The 24,819-nt window shown below is 37.7% G+C and overlaps 2 protein-coding genes across 19 annotated transcripts in view; one reads left to right on the forward strand and one right to left on the reverse strand.

Annotated features, from left to right (window-relative positions):
• LOC143037054 (uncharacterized) overlaps window positions 1–23,578 on the reverse strand; it is a 262,443-nt gene extending 238,865 nt beyond the window's left edge. For all 7 annotated transcript variants that reach the window (XM_076205173.1, XM_076205210.1, XM_076205194.1 and 4 more), the window contains exons 1-2: window positions 23,442–23,578; window positions 23,019–23,172 (exon numbers count right to left, since the gene is read on the reverse strand). In XM_076205173.1, coding sequence (XP_076061288.1) covers window positions 23,019–23,066 — 48 coding nt within the window. In that variant the 5' untranslated portion in view covers window positions 23,067–23,172; window positions 23,442–23,578. The remainder of the gene's footprint in view (window positions 1–23,018; window positions 23,173–23,441) is intronic.
• Window positions 23,540–24,819, forward strand: part of beta4GalT7 (beta-1,4-galactosyltransferase 7) — a 74,916-nt gene continuing 73,636 nt past the window's right edge. For 2 of the 12 annotated variants that reach the window (XM_076205290.1, XM_076205286.1), the window contains exons 1-2: window positions 23,578–23,732; window positions 23,857–24,256. The gene's annotated coding sequence lies outside the window, so the exon portion shown is untranslated. Of the gene's footprint in view, window positions 23,733–23,856; window positions 24,257–24,819 lie in introns of all 12 variants that reach the window. The other 10 variants (XM_076205295.1, XM_076205307.1, XM_076205279.1 and 7 more) reach the window with 8 other exon arrangements.

Below are 24,819 nucleotides of genomic sequence, written 5' to 3' on the forward strand. Positions count from 1 at the left end.
ATGATGGTGAGTAAAACTGTTGTGTTACTGGCTCAGTAGTAGTCACTCATGTGGTGGGGTAGTCACCGCTACTTGGAACAGCAAGTAGTCATCACTTGTGGCTGCACCTTAACAAAGACAAATTACATATATTTACCCAATTGCAGTACACAGGAAAAGGAGCAATACTTGCTAGGTCCCATCTCCTATTCTCTAATTTTCTAACATACCTAAAGTACTGGCTGAATGTTACCATGCAGTCAATACCCAAAACTCTTATCTCCAAATTAAGGAAAAACTTTACATATTTCCCAATAAAAAACCTTCATATTTTCCCTATTCTCCAATTTTTTAAGATTTCACTGAAGAAAAATACAGAGAGCAGGATATCTAGTCCTATAACCCTGTTCCACTTAACCTCTTCACTCCGGGGCACATCGCATGTCTGGCAGCATTAGCTGCCCGATGTGCGACTGTTGCGTCATAATAATCGCATTATAAAAAAAACAAAGTCAGTGCTCAATCGTTCGTTCTCTTTCACCCGTGTATTTTGATGACCATAGAAAATATGATGAAGCCAGTTTAGAGAGAATGAAAGTTACGTAGGGACGACTACAATAAATATAATCAAGATGGCGATGTCAGCATCATCGAGTACCCACTTGCTCCTCATGCTGCCTACGTAGGCGTCACCGTATGGAAGTGGTTAACTGCCTTTTACAACATGTATAGGAAACATTGTGGCAGAATACTTCCCTCAGCCAAATGGGGGTTTTTATATTTCTTTATTGCCCTTTGGAGAAGGTGTGTATTTACCTAGTTGTATTTACATAACTGTAATACAAAGGAAAGGAGCAATGTTCATTAGGTCCCATCTCCTATTCTTTAATTTTCTAACATACCTAGACTCAAATTCATGTACAGTTCCAACTTAATCTATATCCTTGATTTCCAATTATCATATTTAGATATATGAACTCATGTACTGTTTGAGCTTGGGCTATATCACCTTCTAAGCCAGGGGTTCTCAGCCTTACTTGGCCTATTCACCCCTTTCACCACTTGTCAGAATGTCATTCCCCCCCCTCCTTTCCAAGATTGTCTGTTTCAAAAGGTGCATTCTAAATAATATGCAAATATTACTAAAAACCCTTTTATTTTTTCCAAATTAGTATATATTTTTCCCAAATTAGTATAAATCCAGCCCAGATGACAGGCCAGATAGGCCAAAACCTATAATTGCTTTCCTCACCCCGTAAGCTGACTGTGGTCACAAATCACCCCCAGAAATCCCAAAATTCCCCCCTGGGGGTGAATTTCACCCCTAATGAGAACCCCTGTTCTAAGCTATTCCACATATGCATCTATATGGAAAACTTTTCTTCATATCCTTTTGACATGTTGTCCTTAATTTACTCCCAAGACCTCTTTAAAGCCTTCCCATCTTCAATTAGGAGATCTCTTCTGTCAATAAAATCTAGCCCCTTTAGTGACCTGAATACTGTAATCATATCACCTCTTTCTCTTCAATCTTTCAAAGTTGGCAGACCCAGTGCTTTTAATCTTTCCTCATATGGTTTACCTGCCAAGCTGGGGACCAGTTTGGTTTCTGCCATCTGTATTATCTTATCTTGCTTATATCAGTCTGTGTGGGGGCCATACTATTGACACATATTCCAGTCTTGGATGTATCAGGGTTTCGATGCATTTCTTCACAATTTTTTCATCCATATAGTGGAATGTCACTTTAATCTTCTGCATTAGCCTGTAAGTTTCTCCCACAATCCTGCTATGTCTCTCAGGTGACAGGTTGTCTTTTATCAACACTCCCAAGTTGTTCTTCTCTTTTAATTTTGTAATGTGTTCACTTCCCAAGGAATAGTTTAAGGATGGCCTTTTGCTATTGCCCATTTCCAGTATTTTGCACTATCTGGTACTGAACTTCATTTCCCATTCTTGGCTCCATGCAAAAACTAGTATCCAGATCTTTTTGCAATAGTCTATCATCATCCTCATTTTTCACTCTTCCTCTGATTTTTGCATCATCTGCAAACATGTTGGCATAACTTCTTGTTTTTTCCATCATGTCATTGACATAGACAAGAATAATCATTGATGCAAGCACAGACCTTTGAGGAACTCTGCTTGTTACTGCCCTCTTGCTTGACATCTTGTCCTTTACTACTCTCCTCGCATATCTTTCCTTCAAAAAGTCTTTCATCCATTCTAGAAGTTTGCCTTTCAATCTTCCAACTCTAATTTCCACATAAGTTGACTGTGAGGTACTTTATTAAATGCCTTCTCTAGGTCCAGTTACATGCAATCCACCCACTTCTCTCTCTCTCTTGCAGCATACCAATCACTCGAGTAAAACCTTAAAAGGTTAGACACGCATGACCTTCCAGATCTGAAATCAAACTCTCTGTCAGAATGTTCATGTTTTCAAGATATTTGGTTCATCGATCTTTCACAATCATTTCACATAATTTCACTATTGTGCTCATTAATGATACTGGTGTATCCTTGTCTCCACCTTTGTGAATTAGCACCACATTTGCCCTTTTCCAATCAAGCAGCACAATGCCTTCTTTCAATGAATGTGTAATATGACTGAATCTTGTCCACTAGTTGTTCCAAACATTCTTTAAGTATTTACCTGGTTGTATTTTACGAGCCTAGAGCTATGCTTGTTATGACCCGTTTTGGCATCTATCTACATCTAGTTTGCTTTTGAATTTGTGTATATTTCTGGCATTAACTGTTTTGATGTTCAATTTGTTCCAGTATCCAGTTTGAGAGAGATCTCGTCAAGTCCTGAAGCTTTTGTCACATCCAATGATCCCAGGAGATTGAGCACTTCTCTTACTTCTATATTTCTGTCTGCTAAACCTGGTTTTTTGCTCCCCTCACTTTCCTCCAAAAAACTATTTCTGCTTGAGCTGAGGCCTCTTCAAAGACCTCAACATCTCCTATTAACTTGGTGATTTCTTCCCTGTGTCTCAATTTACCATTTATAAACCAGTAAAACAGTTTTGGTTCATCTTTCTATTTACCACTACACCTTTTTTAAAATTGCTTTCTACCTCCCCACATATTCTAGTGCAGTCATTCCTAGCCTGTTTGTAAGCTTGTCTTGTTTTATTATTTCTTTTCTTCCTTCATTTTTCCAAAGTCACGTCCCTGGCCCTTTTTGCAATCTCACAATTTTTGTTAAACCTGTCCTATTTTTGCTTCCTTTCTCTAGTCTTTGGCACATTTGTTCACTCCTAGGTTGTAAATGTCAAGAAAGATTTCCCATTTCCTCCTTATTCCTGTGGTATTCATGAATTCCTCTCAATTTATTTCTTCAAAGTATTTTTTCAATCCTAAGTAATCTGCTTTCCCAAAACAGTCTCCTTACCTGTGCAATTCATTCCTTGGCTCTATTTCCTCATCCTCCAGCTGAATTTAATTGTAACATGGTCACTTTTTCTTATTGGGCAAAGGTACTTCAAGGAGCTGATGATGTCTAGCTCTTTGGTTAGTAACAGATCTAATCTTGTGGGAGTGTCTTCTCCTCTTACCCAGGTCCCTTCCTTTACCCACTGGGTCAATTGCGTTCTCCATTGCTATTCTCAACAGGGTATTTCCCCAAGAATCTGCTTTGCCACTTGCTTCCTATTCCTCCCATTTGACCTCACTGTAATTAAAACATCCAATAATGACTATGTTACTACTTTGTTCAATATTCTTCTTTAGGAAAAGAGTTGTATCCATTCAAATTTCTTGATATTTAGTTTTATTCCAAGCTCTTCTCTTGGGGGAGAACATATGCCACCATGAAGCCTTTTTTATTGTGTACTTTAGTACAGTACTAATCTTTAGGCGAATTGCTTCAGCCCTGCCTTCAGTCAGATTTGATTCCTCCACCTTTGTCATTTCTCACCACAAACATTACTCCTCCACCCTTTTTATTTTCTGTCTCTTCTCCAGGAGGTATATCTATTGTTCTCCAACTGCATATCAATTTTTTTTTTAAATTTTAGTCTCTACTATACACAATATATCAGGCTCATTTATCTTTAAGTAGTCATTTATCTCCAACCTGACTGATAGTAAACCATCAACATTAGCATATGCTATTCAAAATTTCTTTGTAGTGCTCACTTTGCAATAATGCCTTCTTGTTTTCTTAGAATCTATTTCCTCACCTTCTGATTGACAACTTGCCAATAAACTGCTATTTTTCTTCTTTGGTCCTGTATGTGTGTGAAGTTTTATTTTTTTGAGAAGGATGGATAGAAGAGAGCCTTGGGTAAAAGGGGAAAGCCTGTTAACCAGTAAAGGAAGAAAGCATGAGAAAGATGCAAGTGGAGAGTGAAAGATGACAAGGAGGGAGGCTTGCAAAGTAATGAAATGCTGGTGATAAACTAACTTCATTTGTCAGGCTGTACTGTGTCTCGTTACTTCTGATATGGGCAGTGGGCAATGAGTAGGGATGGCCCTTCATCCACAATATGCTAAGATAAAAGGGAAAACAAGAGTGGGATATACAAAGGAAGTGTGCATTGGCTGCCTACTTCCCTCATAGAGGATGTAGATTTTGCTGATATTGCACTGCTTCTTTGGTAATGGTATTTTTCCTCAAGTTGCCCTAACTACTTCTTGGGCAGGGGTCAAGTTCAAAATTGAGTTTTAGATATTTTATTTTTCCATATTTGTTGATTTCCTATCTCTTGTAATTGTATGTTTCTTTTCAATTTTTTTCTTGTTTATTAGTTTTGTGATGTCTTTATGGAACCAATGAAGGGTTTTACAGTACTACCTCTCATTAACGGACTAAAAGGGGGGTAACAATGTCCGTTGATGTGAACAATCCGTTGATTTGGAGTGGTTTTTGGGTGGCATAGTGGTTGCACGCACTAAACAACAGCACCAAAAACATAGCGAAGACACTGCAAACACAGCTAATTAACGTCTGTTATTGAGAGGTCTCACTGTTCCTGCATAATGGAGAGTAAAACTGCCCATTTTCAAAACCTGTCAACCCTCTCACCTCCATAAGAAGCTTCAGCCCGACACTTGGTCTCTGGACTAGGCCCAAGATTTTTCTATTAACTGCACTTATGTCAAGCTTGAACCTATTGCTGACCAGTGCCTACCACAAGACACACTTATGGTTTTAGGAGACTTCAATGTGGTTACTGGCACTGACAGAGCTGGCTATAAAGTATGTATTAGCCCCCATGGTTCTGGAACCAAGAACAGCTACAGTTCTCTCCTTCTGAACTTTGCAAAGTCCAGAAGGCTGAGGATTGGCAGTTCTTGGTTCCAGAGACACTGATGGACATGGTATAGCAATGCTGGAGGTGTGGCCAAGGAGATTGATCACATACTTGTTAGCACTCACTGGAAGATCCTACAGAACTGCAGGGTTTATCAAAGTGCTGAATTCTTTGGGGCTGATCATAGGCTTGTGGTTGTAACACTGAGACTGCGCTTCAAATCCAGGGGAATTCAGAGATGTAACCCACCTGGATTTAATCTGGAGAATCTCAGGGATGATGGGTGTGCCCAGGAGTATGCAGTAGCAATTTCTTATTGGTTTGAAGCACTTGGCTCACTTGTAGACTCTGAATTATTGTGGGACACTTTTAAATGTGAAAGCCTGAAAGCTGTCAAGGAGTGCGCTGGAGAGCTCTCAAGGTTGAGGAGTGATGTTGTATTGTGGGAGGCACTGGAGAGTATAGAGTTAGGCTGTGCTGCTAGAATGGCTGGGGACCATATACATCAACAATACTATACTCTCTGGTTGACAGTGTCCAGAACACCAGGAGCAATGCCAATCCTTCAAAGTACTTTCTAACATGACCCATTGGTATACGCTGCACTACCAAGGTATGTGAAGGTTTACAAGTCCTTAATGTTCTCACCACATGCTTACACAGACTGAACTGTGTCATCCAGTAAGCTCCCAAATGCCCAGACCTTGGTCTTGGTCCAGGAGACCTGGAGTCCAAATGGTCTTACCTCCCTGTGCAGTGACTTGAGAACTGTAACCATGACCTCTAACAACAACACTAGAACGACAGCATCATCAGCAAAGACGAGGTCAGTGACCTTTGTATTGCCAATACACGTTCAATATTATCAATTCCCTTTTTAAATATATTTCCAACATCATTTCCACTGTAATTCATACCTGGCACCCCAAATCTCCCTATTAATACATCTACTGCCTCAATCTACTCTAACACCGAGATCCCAAAACATTGCTATATATTCCTACCAAAACTCTACATTCATATAAATTAATCCAAAAAGCCTTTTCACTTACAAAAACCCACATCTCCCACCCCAATTTCACCTTTTCCAACGTTATCATTGAAGACACTTCTTTCTTCTTTCCACTCCATCATGCACTTTCCTCTCATTATCCACCAGCAGTCACTCATTCCCTGCCTCACCCTCTCATCAATCCCGACACACCCTACACTCCCAAACTCCGACTTATTCCTCTTCAACTTGGTTTCATATAACACAAACTCATATATTTTCCCTCTTTCAAACCTCCAATTTCCTCCCTTTTACCCTCATCTGTACTACATCCATACACATTTAATGACTTAATTACTAGGATTCTGGTTGGAGTCCTCCCGGGCCCTCTTATGACTTGATTTTTTGTAGAAGGAATATACAGAGTAGGCACCTTAGTCTCATCACTCTAGGTAACAACTAGGTAAATACTCCATCCCATTCAGTCACCTTTTATGACATGCCTAGAAAACACAGTGGCAAAATTCTGCTTAGAGAGTAGTGGTAGCAAAAGTGGTAAAAGATAGGTTCAAGGAAAATGCATATAGGTTGGACAACTGTAAAATTATTCCTTTGTGGGTATATTTTTCAACTCTTAACTTCAACAATGTGCAGCTCTGGTCCATGGAAGCATCCCAAAAGTCCCCAAGATATTCACTCGATTTTACCATGCAGTTAATACCTTATTCACTTGGTTGTGCTTGTGTCATGTAATGAGATGGGTGTATAGGGCTGAGGGGTGTTACATAAAAATGTGTACCTATCATTTACATGTGATATTCTATGGGGATTTTGGTTTCTTTATACAGATGTTCTATCGAGATGGTTCAGTGCATCCTGCTATTATTCTCAATATTTTAGTTTATTTAATAGGATGTTTTATATCTTCCTAATTGTTGGGATCTATGTTGTGAAAGTGTTGTCAAAAGTGATTCTTTAAGAACTACTTGTAAACTAGTTTCCTTCTGCAGATCAAAGCCTGTGCTTTGCTACTGATCTTAGTGTGTTCATTTTCTTGTTGATTTTCACTGTCAGGTCTTTGATATGTATTTACCTAGCTGTATTATACGGGAAGGGTAGCTATATTCGTAATGCCCCATCTTTGTATCTCATAAATCTAGTTTGTTCTTAGATTCTTGGATGGCGTTTGCACACAATATTGTTTTGTCCTATTTGTTCCAAACATCCACCACCCACTGTGTGGAAAACTTTTATTTCACATCTCTTCTATAACTATCATTTTTTAATTTCTTTTATGTCCCTAGTTTTTCTTTTGTCCAACTTAGTCTTCTCTGTCAAGGAATTCCATGCCCTTTATGATTCTGTAAATGGCCAATAGATTGCCTCTTTCTCTTCTTTGTTCCAGGGTTGGTAGTTCCAGTTTAGACAATCTTTGTTTGTATGTCAAGTTTGAAAGTGTTGGGGCCATCTCTGTCACTGCCCTTTGGATTCTATTTTCCTTATATTCTTTTTTGTACTGTGTGCCCATAATGTCACAGCATACTCCAATCTTGGTCTATCAGTGTGACTATTATTTTCTTTTCAATTTCCTCATCCAAGTAAGTAATAGCCACCTTTATTGATCTTGGTGAATTGTAGGTATCTTCGACTATTTTATTTATACGCTTGTTTGGGGACATGTATTTGGTGGTAATTACTCCTAGGCCCTTTTCAGAACTTTCTTTACTTCCTTTGCACCAATTTTATAGTCTTTTTTTTCTTCTTTTTCCACATTCCATTATACATTTCTTAATGCTGAAATTTATGTAAGCATCAGCAGTGAGACCCATGATTTTTGGATTCTTTTTTAATGGAAGACTTTCTGGATTCAATAAAGCAACAAGTATTGCCACATACACACATAGAGTGAATCCTTACAAAGCACAATTGGGTGTTAAGTTGTGCTCACTCTGATGCAGTGCTGATTTACTGCAGTCTTAAATTAGCCTTAAGGGTACATAAAACAAATAGTATAACAATTTCAAAGACATTTATTATGAAACTACAGATCATACACATAGATCGAACATATCCTTGAAAGATGGAGGGTATAGGAGTAGAGGGACCAAATTGTAAAGGGAATAACTTTATCTGATATCACAAGGGAAAGTGATGCATCACTTTCTAAACCATACAAAGCCTCACTACTTCACAGCTTTGGAGGTAGCCTGCAAAAACTGTCTGACTGGTCCTGCTTCTGAATATATATATATATTTTTTACTTCATGGAGGTCTAATTGTACATCTGGAAAGAATGAGACACTAGAGTTACCACTTCATGTTACTGTTAAATTAAGTTTTTATAAACAAAATTTATACAAATGTGTCCTGTACTTCAATGACACTAACACATGCTAATGTATATAAATATACAACAATTTGCCTTACTGTAATCAACAGGAAAATAGCTACAATCATGGGGTATCTCTGTTTCCTGGTCAAGCTTAGGCTTTAAATTTATCATTATATTTTTTTTTTTACTAATCCCTCTCAATTATTCTAATAGTTGATCCATTAGTACGGAAAGTTGTTCCTAATATACTTTTAGCACATTATTTATATTTTTTTCATGACCTACCACTATTCTAACCCAAATCAAGAGATTTTCCCGTCAAATTTTTTCTTTCATTTCACTTTTCTCAACAGTCCTTATTTCACCTCTACTTCTTCATTCTAACATTTGGAAATCCAATTTTCTAACATTTCCTCATATGACCTGTCTGCTTGGCTGAGGACTCTTTTGGTTATTATTCTGTATTCTCGTGTGTGATTCACCATGGTCTTGGATCACAGGTTGGACTTGTGATTGACAGCTATTCCCCTCCCGGAGGAGAGCTCAGAGTTCATGACTGATCTATGGGTAATGCTGTGAACTTACATGCACACACACCCCAACTCCCTGCCCATGCGAGTTGGAGTAATGCATTGCAACACAGCGATACTGAAGTAATTTCAGCCTTGAACAGGATTCAAACCCGGACCACCATAGTGGCGGCAACAATCACTACCACTGCACCACTGAGTCATGTATGTGTGTGTGTGTATTTACCTAGTTGTACCTTACGGGAAGGGGAGCTATGCTCATGGTGTCCCATCTTTGTACCTTGCAGTGCCTAGTTTGCACTTAAATTCATGTATAGTTTTTGCACACACTATTCTTTTATCCAGTTTGTTCCAGATATCCACCACTCTGTGGAAAATGTTTGTTTTTCAGGTCTCTTCTATAATTATCTTTTTTGAGTTTATCATGTCCACTTGTATTTCTCTTATCCCAATTTAGTAGGTGCTCTCCATCAAGGACTTATGTGTCTTTTATGATTCTGTACATAGTCAGCAGGTTGCCTCTTTCTCTTCCTTGTTCCAATCTCTCCTCATATGACAGGTTTGAAAGTGTTGGTGCCATTTTCATGGCTGCTCTCTGGATTCATTCAATTTTCTTTATAATCTTTTTGGTACTAGGTGACCATAGTGTTGCAGCATATATTAGTCTAAGCCTTATTAGTGTGACTAGTATATTTTTTAAATAATTTCTTCATCTTAATAGGTAAAAGCCACATTTACTGATCTTAGCAAGTTGTAAGATTCTCCAACAATTTTGTTTATCCGTTTATCAGGGGACATATCATTTGAGATAATTACTCCCAAATCTTTTTCAGATTCCACTTTATTTATTTTGTTCCAATTCTATTTTGTCCTGATATTCTTTTTTTACTTTTTCTGAACTCCATTATGCTACATTTCTTTATGTTTAAGTCTACTTCCCACTTTTGGCTCCATTTCCAAACCTTGTTTAGGTCTTTCTGTAGTGATTCACAATCCATTTCAGTATTCACTTTCCTCAGCAATTTAGCATCATCAGCAAAGAAGCTCATGTAACAATCCACATCTTCATCCATGTCATTGACATGAATAGCAAACATCACTCAATACCGATCCCTGTGGAACTCCACTAATCACCTCCCAAGCTGAACTCTTTTCTCTTAGCACTACTCTCATTTTTCTGCCATGCAAGAAATCCTCCACCCAGTTTAGTAACTTATTTTGTATCCCTTCTATGTTTTCCAGTTTTTATTTAATAATTTTTGTGTGGTACTTTGTCTAGGAAAGCACAATCAGCCCATCCATCCCTTTCTTGTATTATATCATTAGTCTTGAGTAGAAAAAGATTAAGTTTGTGGCACATAATCTTCCCGGTCCAAATCCAAATTGTCTTGGGTTTATTATATTGTTTTCTTCCAGGTGTTTTATCCATCTATTCTTAATCAATTTTTCACAAATTTTGGCTACAGTGCTTGTAAGGGAGACTGGCCTAAAATTTGTTGGTTCTTCTTTGTTTCTTCCTTTATACATTGGTACAATATTGGCATGTTTCCAGTCCTTTGATATTTTTCCTTCTTTGAGTGAGCAACTTATTATGTTATATTTACCTAGTTGTATCTTACAGGAAGGGGAGCTATGCTTGTGGTGTCCCATCTCTGTATCTCAATTTTTCTTAAATTCATGTATGGTTTTGGTACACACTATCAATTTGTCCAGTTTGTTCCATACATCCACCACTTTGTGATGGAAAACTGTTCTTTTTCAGGTCTCTTCTATAACTGTCCTTTTCGAGTTTCTTTCCATGTTCTCTTGTATTTCTCATATACCAATTTAGTAAGTCTTCTCTATCAAGGACTTCCATACCTTTCATGATTCTATAGATGGTCAACAAGTCTCCCCTTTCTCTTCTTTGTTCCAAGGTCAGTAGCTATAGTTTTGACAGTCTCTCTTTGTATGACAGTCCTGAAAGTGTGGGGGCCATCTTCATAGTTGCTCTTTGGATTTTTAAAATTTTCCTTATATTCTTTTTTGGTACCAAGTGACCATAGTGCTGCTGCATACTCAAGTCTTAGTCTTATCAGTGTGACTAGCATTTTCTTCATCCAAGTAAGTAAATGACACTTTTATTGATCTCAGCAAGTTATAGGTTTCTCCAACAATTTTCTTTATCTGTTTATCTGGGGACATTCTTTTATGATGATTACCCCCAGGTCTTTTTCAAATCCCACTTTCTTTACTTCCTATTCACAGATTTCATGTTATCCTGAGGGGTGGAGGGGAGGAGTATAATAGGGATGGAATGGGTGGGAGTGGTTTTATGCCTTTATTTTTTGGCTACCTCCTTTATAAGGGGAAAAAAACCTTTGGTATATGTATGTATTATACTACATTTCTTAATGGTGAAGTCCACTTCCCACTTCAGATTCAATTCCCAAATTTTGTTCTGATCTCTCTACAGTGACTTTTTTTCAGTGCTCACTTTTTTCAACAAATTTGCATCACCAGCAAAGAAGCTCATGTAACTGTCAACATCCTTGTCCATGTCATTCACATAAGTAGCGAACATTATTGGAACCAGTACTGATCCCTGTGGAACTCCACTAATCAACTTTTCTAAGTAGAAACTATCTTTGAGCATTACTCTCATTTTCTTCCATGCAAGAAATCCCCCATCCATTCTAGTAGTTTACCTTGTACCCCTCCTATGGTTTTCAGTTTTCCTAATAGTTTTCTATGTGGCACTTTATCAAAAGCTTTTTGTAGATCTAGGAAAGCACAACCAGCCCATCCTTCCCTTTCTTGTATTACTGCTAATAGTCTTGAGTAAAAACAGATCAGATTTGTGGCACATGATCTTCCCTGTCTTGGGTTTAGTATGTTGTTCTCTTCCAGATGTTTTGACCATCTATTTTTGACAACTTTTTGACAAATTTTGGCTATGGCACTTATAAGGGAAACTGGTCTATAATTTGTTGGGTCTTCCTTGTTGCCTCCTTTATGTATAGGTACAATGTTGGCCTTTTTCCAGTGTTCTGGTATTTTTCCTTCTTTAAGCAAACTTGTATAATTTGCCTACCAATTCTTCTTTACACTCGTTTAGTATCCAGTTTGCAATTCTATCTGGGCCATGCAATTTCCTGACATCAAGGCTTCTTAGTTGGTCCATTATTTTAGCTCGTGTTGCTATTATTTCCCCCATAGGAAAGGGATTTCACTTCTTGCCCTTTATCCCAGTGCCATGCTTTCTCTAGTGTAAATAGATTTGAAATATTTACTCATGACCTCAGCCATGTCTATATCTTCTGTGCATTTAATGTTCCCCTGGCATAGTTTCTTTATTTCATGTTTGTTTTTCAATTTACTATTCACATAACTATAGTTTTGATTGATCCTTACATTTTTTATTAATCTTTTTCATAATTTATTTTTTCTTCCCTGCATATTTTTATCCTTTCATTGATATTTGCCACTTTCTATTATTTTTCCTTTTTTCATCTTTTCCAAGCTTTATCTTTTTTTTTTTTGTCTCACTGCACCTTCTGTTAAACCAGCACTTATCATAATCCTTTTCCTGTTTTTATCTTGGTACATATCTGAGTGAAAAAAAAAGTCTCATGATGTGAATAAAACGCAAAATGCAAGAACAGAGAACCAACAGCCAAAACCTATGGTCAAATGTATGATAAATAACCCTATCACCAGCATTGGGTGCAGATTACCAATTCCTAAGCCTCACCACTGCATCAAGAGATGAAAAGACTAGGGAGACATGCACACAAGTCGTATATTTTTTCAGTCACTCAATCAATCAATTAACTAAAGCATATGCTATACTGTAGGTACACAAGATGTACGTACCTGTGACAAGAGAACTTTGCTGTCTTTCAGGATATGGACCAATCATTTCCTGAAAGGTTTGGTGGCAGCTTCATCAGCACTCGGGACTTCCTTATAATTTACAAGGCTATGACATTAGCAAAACTTGAAAAGCACCCATCACTGGCTTGAAAAATTTCAATGTTGAGGTATGTGGCAAAATGTTAGGTGGCCTTCTGAATATCTATCCCCAAATTGTTTTTGTGCGTACTACTTGAACACTGCCTACTCCAGTTCTTTGTACACTCCCATGGTCATGCAGGTTTTTCTTGGCAGCCTATAGTTCCTAATTTCAATACAAATTTCTTTATTTTAGGTGCAGCACTTTTCATGTCACAGTAAGTGCTAATCCTCAAGCCTCCATGTGCTCTCCAAAATGTTACGTCCACCTAGGAAATGTGTGTCATTTACTAGTCTTCAATTATATGATGAACTTGTGATCAGAAGCTATCTCTTGGATGAGAGCTCAGAATTCATATATGGCCTGATCTCTGGGTAATACTGTGACCTTACACAGACAACCACATCCTTGCCCACTAGAGTTGGAGTGCTGGCTCACAATACAGTGATGCTGAAATCTTCAGCCTTGGGCAGGACTCTGATCACTGAATTAGCAGTCAAGAGTGGTACCACTTAACTGTTGAGCCAGTATGTGTGTGTACATGTACCCACAAACACATACACATATCACTGGTAAGAAATGAAGAAACATAATTGTAAATCACAACTAACACCACAGTCGGAAAAAAGTTGAATACATGAGTCTATATATTCCAACAGCTAACTGCAATCCTCTTCAGTAGTACAAAGTGGGAGAAGGATGCTATCTTTAACCACTCCAGTACATCTCAAATCCTCACATGCAGCATCAGCTGCCATATGTAATTTGCATCACACTACTTGCATTATAAAATATTAAGTCACTGCTGTATTACTCTCTATTTTACTCTGAGTAATAATAAACACAGAAAATGTGATCAAACCAGTTCACAGAATCCAGGGGGTAACTCGTATACAACTACAAAAAATATATATAATCAAGACGCCAACATTGGCATCCTTGTGCATCCACTTGCACCTCATGATGCCTACGTAGGCATCATTTCACCGAAGTGGTTATTGTGGCACATGTGTCCAGGTCTGGGTATTTGATATTCCCGCACATATGGCGCGATCATGATAGACACCCATAGGCATACGACACACATACATTGTAAACACATGTCATGATAGGAGACACTTAATCCCATGTGTAACGGAGCATAGGGACTATGTATGATAGATGACCTAGCTAGGACAATTCAGGCTAGGATGCTGTTGTACATATCATCTATTATCTTTGCCACGCTGACGCCATGACATCATGGCATAGTTCCCGCCATCAGGCAGTTGGAGCAGAGACATTGTGGAGATTGGACCCTGTCGGGCCTATGGACGTGAACTATTTACATTGTGATATTAGTGCGGTACAATATTCACTGTTTTATATAGATAGGGCTCCCTTTATGTATCCAAGCCCATGTATACAGAAGTACTTGATTAGATGTAGAAACCTACGTACATATTTTTATACCCTAGCACACGGGGTACTTTTATGCATGCCACCACTCGACCATTCATGCATAACAGTTATAGCAACTCCTTACAAAAGAACTGGAAAAAGGGAAGGAGTAATTACCACTACCCTCACTCTCTGGTGACCTGAGGATGATGTGAGGTCAGGTCAGGAGGAGGGAGGATACCTATTAACAATTTGTTTTGTAATGAACAATAGACCCCTTTCATAATCTCAGGGCTGTTCATTATAAAATTAATTGTTAATAGATATCCTCCCCCTGACCTGACCTCACACCATCCTTAGGTCATCAGTGAAGGTAGTGGGATTTACTCCTTCCCTAGTTCCTTTTCTTTTGTAAAAGGTTGCTATTTAAAGATAGCATCCTCCTCCCATTTTGTACTACTGAAGATGATTGCAGTTAGCAGTCAAAATACATAGCCTTCCATATTCATCTCTCTTTTCTCCAACTGTGGGGTTAGTTGTGACACACATGTATATATATACAGTATATATGCACATAGCTATACAGAGACTACCCAAGTTATGAACGAGATATGTTCCAGCAGGCTGTTCATATCTTCAATTGTTTGTAAGTTAATATTTTGAAGATATGGACCCTCCTATTTTTATACTAGTATCATTGTATTATGCCTTTACTTTTTTTTTTAGGAATGTCCCCTTTAGGGCTACATGGAGAAGTGATCTTGATGTCTTGGCATTGACTGAAACATGAGAATGATTATGATAGAGCAAAGATTCACAAGATGACACCAGTGACTCGTCCATTCTTACACGTGGCTAGCAAGAACAAAAGAGATGGCGGCATTGGAATTTTTCTTTCTAAACCATTAAAGTAAATTATGGAGAAAAAATTAATATAATGGGAAACTTTTGAGTTAATGGAGGTTTGATGTGAAATTGCTGGCATGAAAAGTATTTATATTGTTGTATATTGGCCTCTGCATTCTAGAGTTAATATGTTTATTGAGGAGTTTTGCTTATATCTTGAGTCTGTTGATATGGTAAGTGCTAATGTGTTTATCTGTGGAAACTTTAAATATATGGTTTGATATTAAAAATTCTTCAGTCGCAAGTTTTATGGAGATGATGTACTCTTTTAAACAAAGTGAATGAGGTGACTTCTGAAGGAGGCCACATATTAGATCTTGTTTTTAGTGACTGTAATTATGATCTTGTTCAGATATGTGTTGACGAAGTATGCTGTATATCCCGTGCATAAATTCACAACTTTTGAAATTACATATTTGAAAGAGCTAGTGCAAAAAAAAAAAAAGATAACGTTTCAACTGAAGAGGAATTTTCAACCAAAACTATTGGTGAATTGTCACATGGAGAATATCTGAAGAAAAAAGTAAAATATGTGACCATGGGTTAATGGAATCTAGACAATGTATAACCTGTTATGTTATATAACAAGATTACAAGAGAATAATACCATGTGCCCTTTAGCTGAGGAGGAAATAGTGGTAAAGGATTGTGCACCTTGGTTTAATGCTGAAATATTCTTTTGAGAGAGAGAGAGAGAGAGAGAGAGAGAGAGAGAGAGAGAGAGAGAGAGAGAGAGAGAGAGAGAGAGAGAGAGAGAGAGAGAGAGAGAGAGAGAGAGAGAGAGAGAGAGAGAGAGAGAGAGAGAGAGAGAGAGAGAGAGAGTGAGAGAGAGAGAGAGAGAGAGAGAGAGAGAGAGAGAGAGAGAGAGAGAGAGAGGAGGGAGAGAGAGAGAGAGAGAGAGAGAGAGAGAGAGAGAGAGAGAGAGAGAGAGAGAGAGAGAGAGAGAGAGAGAGAGAGAGAGAGAGAGAGAGAGAGAGAGAGAGAGAGAGAGAGAGAGAGAGAGAGAGAGAGAGAGAGAGGAGAGAGAGAGAGAGAGAGAGAGAGAGAGAGAGAGAGAGAGAGAGAGAGAGAGAGAGAGAGAGAGAGAGAGAGAGAGAGAGAGAGAGAGAGAGAGAAGAGGAGAGAGAGAGAAGAGGAGAGAGAGAGAAGAGGAGAGAGAGAGAAGAGGAGAGAGAGAAGAGGAGAGAGAGAGAGAAGAGAGAGAGAGAGAAACTATGGCGTAGATATAAAAATGAGGAGGCAAGGAGAGCATATCAAGTACCAAAGAACATAGAAAACAGTCTAGCGATGAAAAGAAAAAGGGAATACTGTAGTATAAAAATAAGGTGTTGGAGACGGGATTAAACATTAACAAACTGTATACTGTGCTGGATAGTCCGACTAGAAACAGAAAGGTTACGAGGTTGCCTGATGGATTTGCTAATGCAGAATTGGCAAATATGTTTCTATCTTTGAAAAGAAAACTGTAGATGTTAAGGAATTTTAATGTCAGCGAGAATCGGAAGCCTGCTGAAGTGGAGTATCCAATTCCTGAATTCAAGGTATCACATTTCCATTAAGTAGATGTGAATGTAGTAAAATCTAACACACAGAGTGAAATTCACATACTGTACTAATGACCCATTACCAATGAGTGATATTAAGAGAAGTGAGAATTTTAGTGATTTTGACTGTTAGGTTGGTAGTTTGTCCCACGCTGGGTGCCAGTTAGGCTGGTTGAAGGCAAAATCTGGAGATAGGGTTGGTTTATTTAACAATGAATGTTGGGCGCCAGTGAGGGGGGGACGAGACAGCGAGGGAGGTGACAACCATGTTTCAAGTCATGTCCACGGGCAATCCGCTTGTGAAAAAGTAGGAGTTGCGACCCAGCTCACATATGCTGCTCCAAGACTATCTGAATCTTCGGGCGTTGGTCCATCCTTTATATACACGGGCAGGTCATGACCAGTGCTCCTAATTGACGTGAGATCACAAGTGCTGCATGGGAAGTCGAAGGCAAAATATTTGACACTGGTGACACACAAAGACAGAGGGTGTGCATTTTACAATAGGTCCAATGTTCCTGTGTCATGTGGCTGGCCAATGCTGGCATTGCACATCTGCTTCCTCAAGGAGGCTTTGTCCCACCTGTAGGCCTCAAGGAAGCTCTGGGTCGCATTGCAGCTGGGACTGCTTGTGGGTCAATAAGGTCGTGAGACACCAAGAAGAGGTAAGGTGAGGGAGTGAGGATCAGTGAGTGAGGACTACTTCTAACAGACTGATATGATTCATACATGCATTGATGAGAATATTTTTCCTGAGAGTCAAAAAAGGGCAATTGTGAAACCTATTGTTAAGGGTAAACTAGATCCCCAGTGTTCAAGTTCTTTTAGACCAGTGTCTAATCTGACAATCTGATAATCAGTCAGCCTATAGATGTCTTTATTCAACAGAGACTACTCTTTGTTCTGTTGTGAACAATCTTTTTGTACACATGGATGAACGCAAGTAGTGTTCTGGTTTTACTTCATCTGATTGCTGCATTTGATACTGTGGTGCAGAATGCATTATTTCAGACTGTAAGAACAGTGGAATTGAAGGTGATGCACTTAAATATTTGAGAAGTTGTCTTGAAAACAAACTTACTGTGTGCAAACAGGAACATCATTTTCTGACACTAGACATTCACAAAGAGGAGTCCCTCGGGGGAGTGTACTGGGCCCCATTCTCTTTTGGGTGTACAAAAGGGAACTCTAGCATATACTTAGTAAACATGGAGTTCACTTTAAACTATATGCCAATGATATACAGTTTTATTTGACACTGGATGAAGTAGTGATTACTTAAGTTAAGATTGGTATGATAATAAAAGACGCTGGAAATGGATGAACTCCAAGCAAAGTTAAAACAGAATATCTAATTGTTGAAGAGTAATAATCTCAGAAAGTTGAACATCTCTACTCTTCAATTTAATGGAACCTTAATGACTAGAAAAAGCAGTCAGAACTAGGTTTGATCATAGACTGTAGTTTATCTTTCAAGGGTCAAATCAATCAAGTGGTTAGAACAACAGGATATCATCTACGGGATATTTAATTTCTCAAGAAATATTTGGATAGAAATACAATGAAAATGTTTGTTCACAATCATGTAATTAGCAAATTGGACTATTGTAATTTGCTTTATTACGGACTTCCTAATTATCTATTGAAGAAGCTACAACTAGTTATGAACAGAGCTGCTAGACTCAAAAGGCCTGCCTCCTCGTAAAAGAACACCACCAGTACTCACTGATTTGCATTGGCTGCCAATCAAAACATGTGTGTATACAAAATTTGTGTCCTGACTCATCAAGCAGTGCAATTTGGTAAACCTAGATATATAAGGTATTTACTGCAGGACTTGCATCTTGATAGCCCTATGGCACTGAGACACACTGTGGAGCAACATAGGCTCTTTGAGCCCCAAGTTAGCTTGGAAATGGGTCTTAGAGCATTTGAAAAGATTGCTCCACAATTATATAATGAGCTACTTGGAAATATCAAGAACTGTGATACCTCGGTAACCTATAAGAAAGCACTGAAGACCCACTTATCCACGAAAGCATATGACATTACTGATATGTGCATTAAAGATAATTATCAATGTCAATACTATATCTATGATGGCCCTATGAAGCACAGCATAACCAGTGGAATGGCATCTGGAACCTCATCAATGGTAAATAGTGATACTGTTTTGGCAACAAGAAATTTCAACATGGGAATGTGTGGTACAGGTTATGATTTCAGAAGTGTTTCATCAGTTATGGCAGTTGTCTCAACTGGCTCCAAAATTCATCCTCAATTATAAAAACTGAGCCAAAATCAAAGTACTGATATTGTGAAGTCCAAATAAATTTCCAGCATTATATTTCATTGTAACTATTGCAATTATTTATTTTTTCACTCATGGTAAATTTGGTTAAATGTTTAGAAGTGCACAACTACATGATAAAGCAATAGAAAACTAAATAATGATTTTCCATGTTATAATATGTCTTTACTTTTGTTAGGAATGTCCCCTTTGGGGCTACAGGGAGAAGGATGCCTGGTCCCAATCCCCGCCCCTTTTTTCTCGCCTCTTACGATCCAAGTGGAAATACTTGGTGGCAGTATTCTTTTGCCTCCACCACAGGGTAGGTAGGCGAAAAAGGAAATGAATATTCAAAGAAATTGTACAGGACAGTAACAAGGGGTTGGGAGACAGTCATATTATAAAAGTGTCATAATTTCTCTATGAACAGAGTTTTCCTCTATCACAGACAAAATGATGTGTGGCTCTGGTCCATAGGGGTGCCCCATATAGACCCTAAAGTATCAACTGCATGCTACTTTGCCACAATAACATGCAGCCTTTTTCTTTTTGGCTACCTCCCTTGTAAGGAGGAAGGAGCCTTGGTATATGTATGTATAATACTTCAATGCAATATCTGTTATTCTTGGCAGAAATCAATAACAGAAAAAGTTGCAAATAGATATACACAAATGTAGTACATAAGAACATAAGGCCTACACTAGGCAGCTCCATATCCATCACCACCTGTCATCCCCATCCATAAAGTTGTCTAATCGTTTTTTAAAACAAATGATAATTTCAGCACTTACTACATTGTTACTAAGTTTATTCCATTCATCGACCACCCTATTAGTGAACCAATTCTTGCCTATTTCATTCCTAAATCTAAATTTGTCCAGTTTATACCCATTACTGCGAGTCCTGCCCTGTTGTTTTATTATGATGACCTCGTTTGCTTCACCCTTGTTATAGCCTTTGATCCACTTGAACACTTCTATTAGATCACCCCGCACTCTGCGTCTTTCCAGAGAGTGTAAGTTTAGGTGCCTAAGCCTCTCTTCGTAAGGCAAGCTTCGACTGCTTGAGATGCCATCTTTGTTTTAGTAGATGTGGAGATTGAAGAAATTCAAGTACAACAAATTTGTCTAACCTACATACCCAATCTAACCTGCCTTTATTATTGCAGTACCTGTAATTCTAGGTCATCAGGCCTGTCGTCATCTTTGACCTCCTAATCTATCAACACAAAAGATGGTTTCTAAAGGAGTCAATGCGACTTCATTCGTTTATGCATAACTTTTGGCAATTTTTTTTTTTTTTATCAATTGCTGCTAAGAAGAATATTAGTAAACTTTTAGAAGTGCACACCTATGTGATATAGCAATAGAAAACTAAATAATAATTTTGTAAATTATAATACATCAATCTAATATGTTATTCTAGGCAGAAATGAATAATAGAAAATGTTACTAAAAGCTATAAACAAAAAAAGTATCCATTTTGGTTACTTGAGGCATTATTCTTTATTTTGGTAGAGGTAGAAGCTGAAGAAATTAAAGTGTGATAAATTCATCTATTCTAACCTAACCTGCATTTAGTAATGCAGTACCTATAATTCTTGAGGTCATCATGGTTATTGTCGTCATCTCTGACCTCTGAATCTATCAAAACAAAGATGGCATCTAAAGGAGTCAAAGTGACTTCATTCATTTTTGTACATGTTTTAGCAATGTTTTCTGATATTGATTTCTTCCAAGAAAAATATCTATTACACTAATGTATTATAATTTACAAAATTAATATTCAATATTCTAATGCTATACCACATAGGTGTGCACTTCTGAAAAAATATACATACATACATATACCAAAGGCTTTTTCCCCCCTTACAAGGGAGGTAGCCAAAAAACAATGGCATAGAAACCAATCCCACCCATTCCATCCTCTACATACTCCACGCCCCTCTACCCTCTTATCTTGGCACCACCTGGATGATGGGTCATCCCTGTATCTTGTCCACTGCCCTGGGTCAGAAGCAGTGTCACAAGACACAGCACATCCACAGCAAGGCTGCTTCATCAAATCAGCGACCCCCCTCTCCGTCCCCTCATGCGAAAAAGGAGAAGACAAGGAGAAATCCCTTCGGGCTGCATCAATTTATTTCTCATACATACCCCATCACCCACCCACTCCCCCTTATGCACCATAGCATCATCCATACAGAACCATTCTCCATTCACCCCTATCTTCTGTCGTCTCCTGTCCTTCCTCTAAAAAAAATACCAAAATATTTATCATATTTATATAATAGTTTACAAAATTAACATTTAATTTTCTAATGCTATATTGCATAGGTGTACACTTCTTAAAAAAATAAAAAAATAAAATAGAAGTGCATACCTACGTGATGTAGCATTACAAATTTAATTATTAATTTTATAAATCATAATACACCAACGTAATATACATTTTTCTTGGCAGAAATCAATAACAAAATACCTTGCTAAAAGCAAATATACTACCAAATAAAGCTACGAGCATAGCATCAAAACTCCTTGTTGTCATCTGTCCAGTCCAATGTCAGACAATGGGTGTTCTTCAACTCCAAGTGACATTAATAACTGCTGTTACAAAGACAATAGGGCTTCAAGATATGCAACAACTCTATTCCCCACAGTCCAATCAAGCACTTGCCCAGGCCATTGGCCCCTTCGATACGATGACGCCTACGAAGGCGTCATGAGGAGCAAATGGGTATGCGAGGATGCCGATGTCGGCGTCTTTATTATATTTATTGTAATTGTACCTGCGTGACCCCCATACTATGTAAACTGGCTTCATCATATTTTCTATGGTTATCAAAATTCACGGGTGAAAGAGAATAAGCAATGCAATGGTAACTTTATTTTTTATAATGCGAGTGCTATGACGCAACATCGCATGTCTGGCAGCTAATGCTGCCCGCGAGATTTTGGCCCGGAGTGAAGGGGTTAACATCCATGACTACAATGACCCGGATAATTTTTAGAATTATAGGTACCATATTACTAAAAACAGCTGAGGTTACATACATTAGGTAGGTTAGGTTAGAATAGGCAAATTTATCCTTTCATTTCTGTGACCTCGGCATCTAGCAAAACAAACCTGGTGTATCATTCACTCTGTGACTTTATTTTTTATTTGTTAGTAAATTAGTTTTAGCAACTTTTTTATTACTTTCCGTAAAGATAAACATATATTACATTGATGACATTTTAATTTACAAAATTATTTTCTATTGCTATATTGTGCCCTTCTAAAAATTTACCATTTCTTGTTACTTTAGTAATGTAAATATTAATTTACTGCCAAACTTCAAACATGAATTCCCCTAGATTCCTTATTTAATGCCCAATAAATAAAATTTACTTTATTTCTTGGGTTGTGTCCGATCTATATTCATGAACTTATAGATCGGGCACTTGATTTTTAATTAAATTCTTATCAATCCGGTACCCTATCTGTAAGCACTTCGAAAACTATCCAGACAGGTTCTTCAAATGTGCCACTTTGGCTACACTTCACTTCAGTTCTTCCACGTATTCACCTTTATTGCAAATAAATTCACTACATACTGCATTGGGGACGCACACCATGGTCTATATTTAATATAATATTCATTTCCCAAGTTCTGAATTTATCAAAATGTTCCAAAATCATCGGTGTTGTCATACACGTCATGTCACTTTGAATTTGGCAAACTTGGACAATACTTTAGCAGTGAAGTTGATACTCAAGTTTCTACAATTTATTTAGAAATTTTATAATTATACATAATAATGATTACCTTTTCTTTGCCAGCCTGTAGCCTCTTCTCCCTATCATCATCTTCCATAACGATATTAAAGGGTACAACATCCGTGTCAGTAAGGTTTACATCTAATGGCAATGCTACTCCGCCACAATACCAAAACAACTTTTCGCTCTGTCCGAAACAGAAACTGAAAATAACGTAAATGTCGATAACTAAAATTGTCTATGCTAGTATCACAAATATGTATTATACAAGAAACTTTACTAATATAATCACCTACATATCATGACATGTTTGAATCAAGTTGTAATAAATATTGAGTATATTACATGTATATACAGTATTTGCTTGATTGCGTGTTTGTAAAAGTTTATCCATAGTATTTGGAAGTTCAGTAACCCAGAATTGTCCACTTTTTCTTTGAGTATATAATAATTTACATAAATATATACTTACATTAGGTAGGGTAATCTCTAGTTCTTCAAATCAGTTTTTGCAAAATTATTTTTTCCGTATTGTATTCTACTCGATGGACAGCTTCGGTACAGTGGGCGTTTTTCATTGCTATTACTAAGACAGTGGGATTGGGTAGTCTCGATTCACGTAGTAGAGATGGTAGAGCGGGAAAAGTAGCGGAAGAAAACTGATCATTCATGTTATTATCACTTGCTCACTACGAAAATTATAATCTTTATAATTCATTCGAAGCACTTCATTTCTCCGCAGGAATAATTATTTATTTGTATGGTATGAGGTCATGTTTCATTTCATTCTTATAAATGTTCTCTTGGCCTTGCGGAGATACTCTGAATACAGTGTGACCATAGAATTCTTAATTTGAAATACATATATATGGGCAGTCCTTTTGCAGGTTGAAAACTAGTTTTCATACAGGTCGCTAACGTGTAATTGAGGCGTTAGGCGAACAGTATATCAAACACTGATTATCGAACTGCAGGTATAAGTTAGAAGTATGGACAAATTGCCAGTGTGTAGTGTATGCAATGAAAACTTTTACGTATGATGACGTAATTGGCTGGTTGGGAGTAAAGGTGTTAAAATGATGTTGCTGTGGACCCAATGACTGGAATGCTACAAGTTCTCTTCAGTGTTAATGTTATCATTATACCTATTACATAACCATAGCAAACTGCCGGAATATTTTACACTCTTGGAGTTCTGATTCTGTCTTCCTACAAGAATACATGTACTTTTCAGCATCATCACCTATATGCCTCAGACAGTAGTCATGGCAAACTGACAAAAATTGGGTAAATATAGTTGTTTGCCAGTAATTCTTATCTATATCTGTGGATAGCTCTTATTATTATGAGTACTTTGAATCCCATAGATATTGCACATTAGTGATTATTTCAATAGCAATTGTTAAAAAGAATTATAGAAGTGCACACCTACACAATATATTAATCAAAAATTGAATAATCATTTTGTAAATTATAATACATCAACATACTATTTCTTTGGTAGGGGCTGCGGTGGAAAATAGCACAACTGCACTAAACCTAGCTTAATCTAATCTAATTTTACCAGACCTAACCTACCCCAACTTAACCTAAATAAGTTTATATGGCATTGAATCAATATACATGAAGTGCAGATAATGAAAAGAACACATAGTTCGAAATAACAATTACAATTGCCGAGGATAACCTGGTGATTCTAAAGATGTTTCCCAGGAAATAAAAAAATTACCTGTCCCATCGTTTTCTATTTGCCACCATCTTCCTTGTTGCTTGATGCATCAAGTGGAGGTTTTGCCTGTCATTGATGATGCTGGTTACTCTATGGGGGAAAGAGCCATGCTGGCTGGGCA

Source organism: Oratosquilla oratoria, chromosome 2 (genome assembly GCF_046742065.1).
Source record: "Oratosquilla oratoria isolate Oo_2021 chromosome 2, ASM4674206v1, whole genome shotgun sequence".
Taxonomy (NCBI): Eukaryota; Metazoa; Arthropoda; class Malacostraca; order Stomatopoda; family Squillidae; genus Oratosquilla; species Oratosquilla oratoria.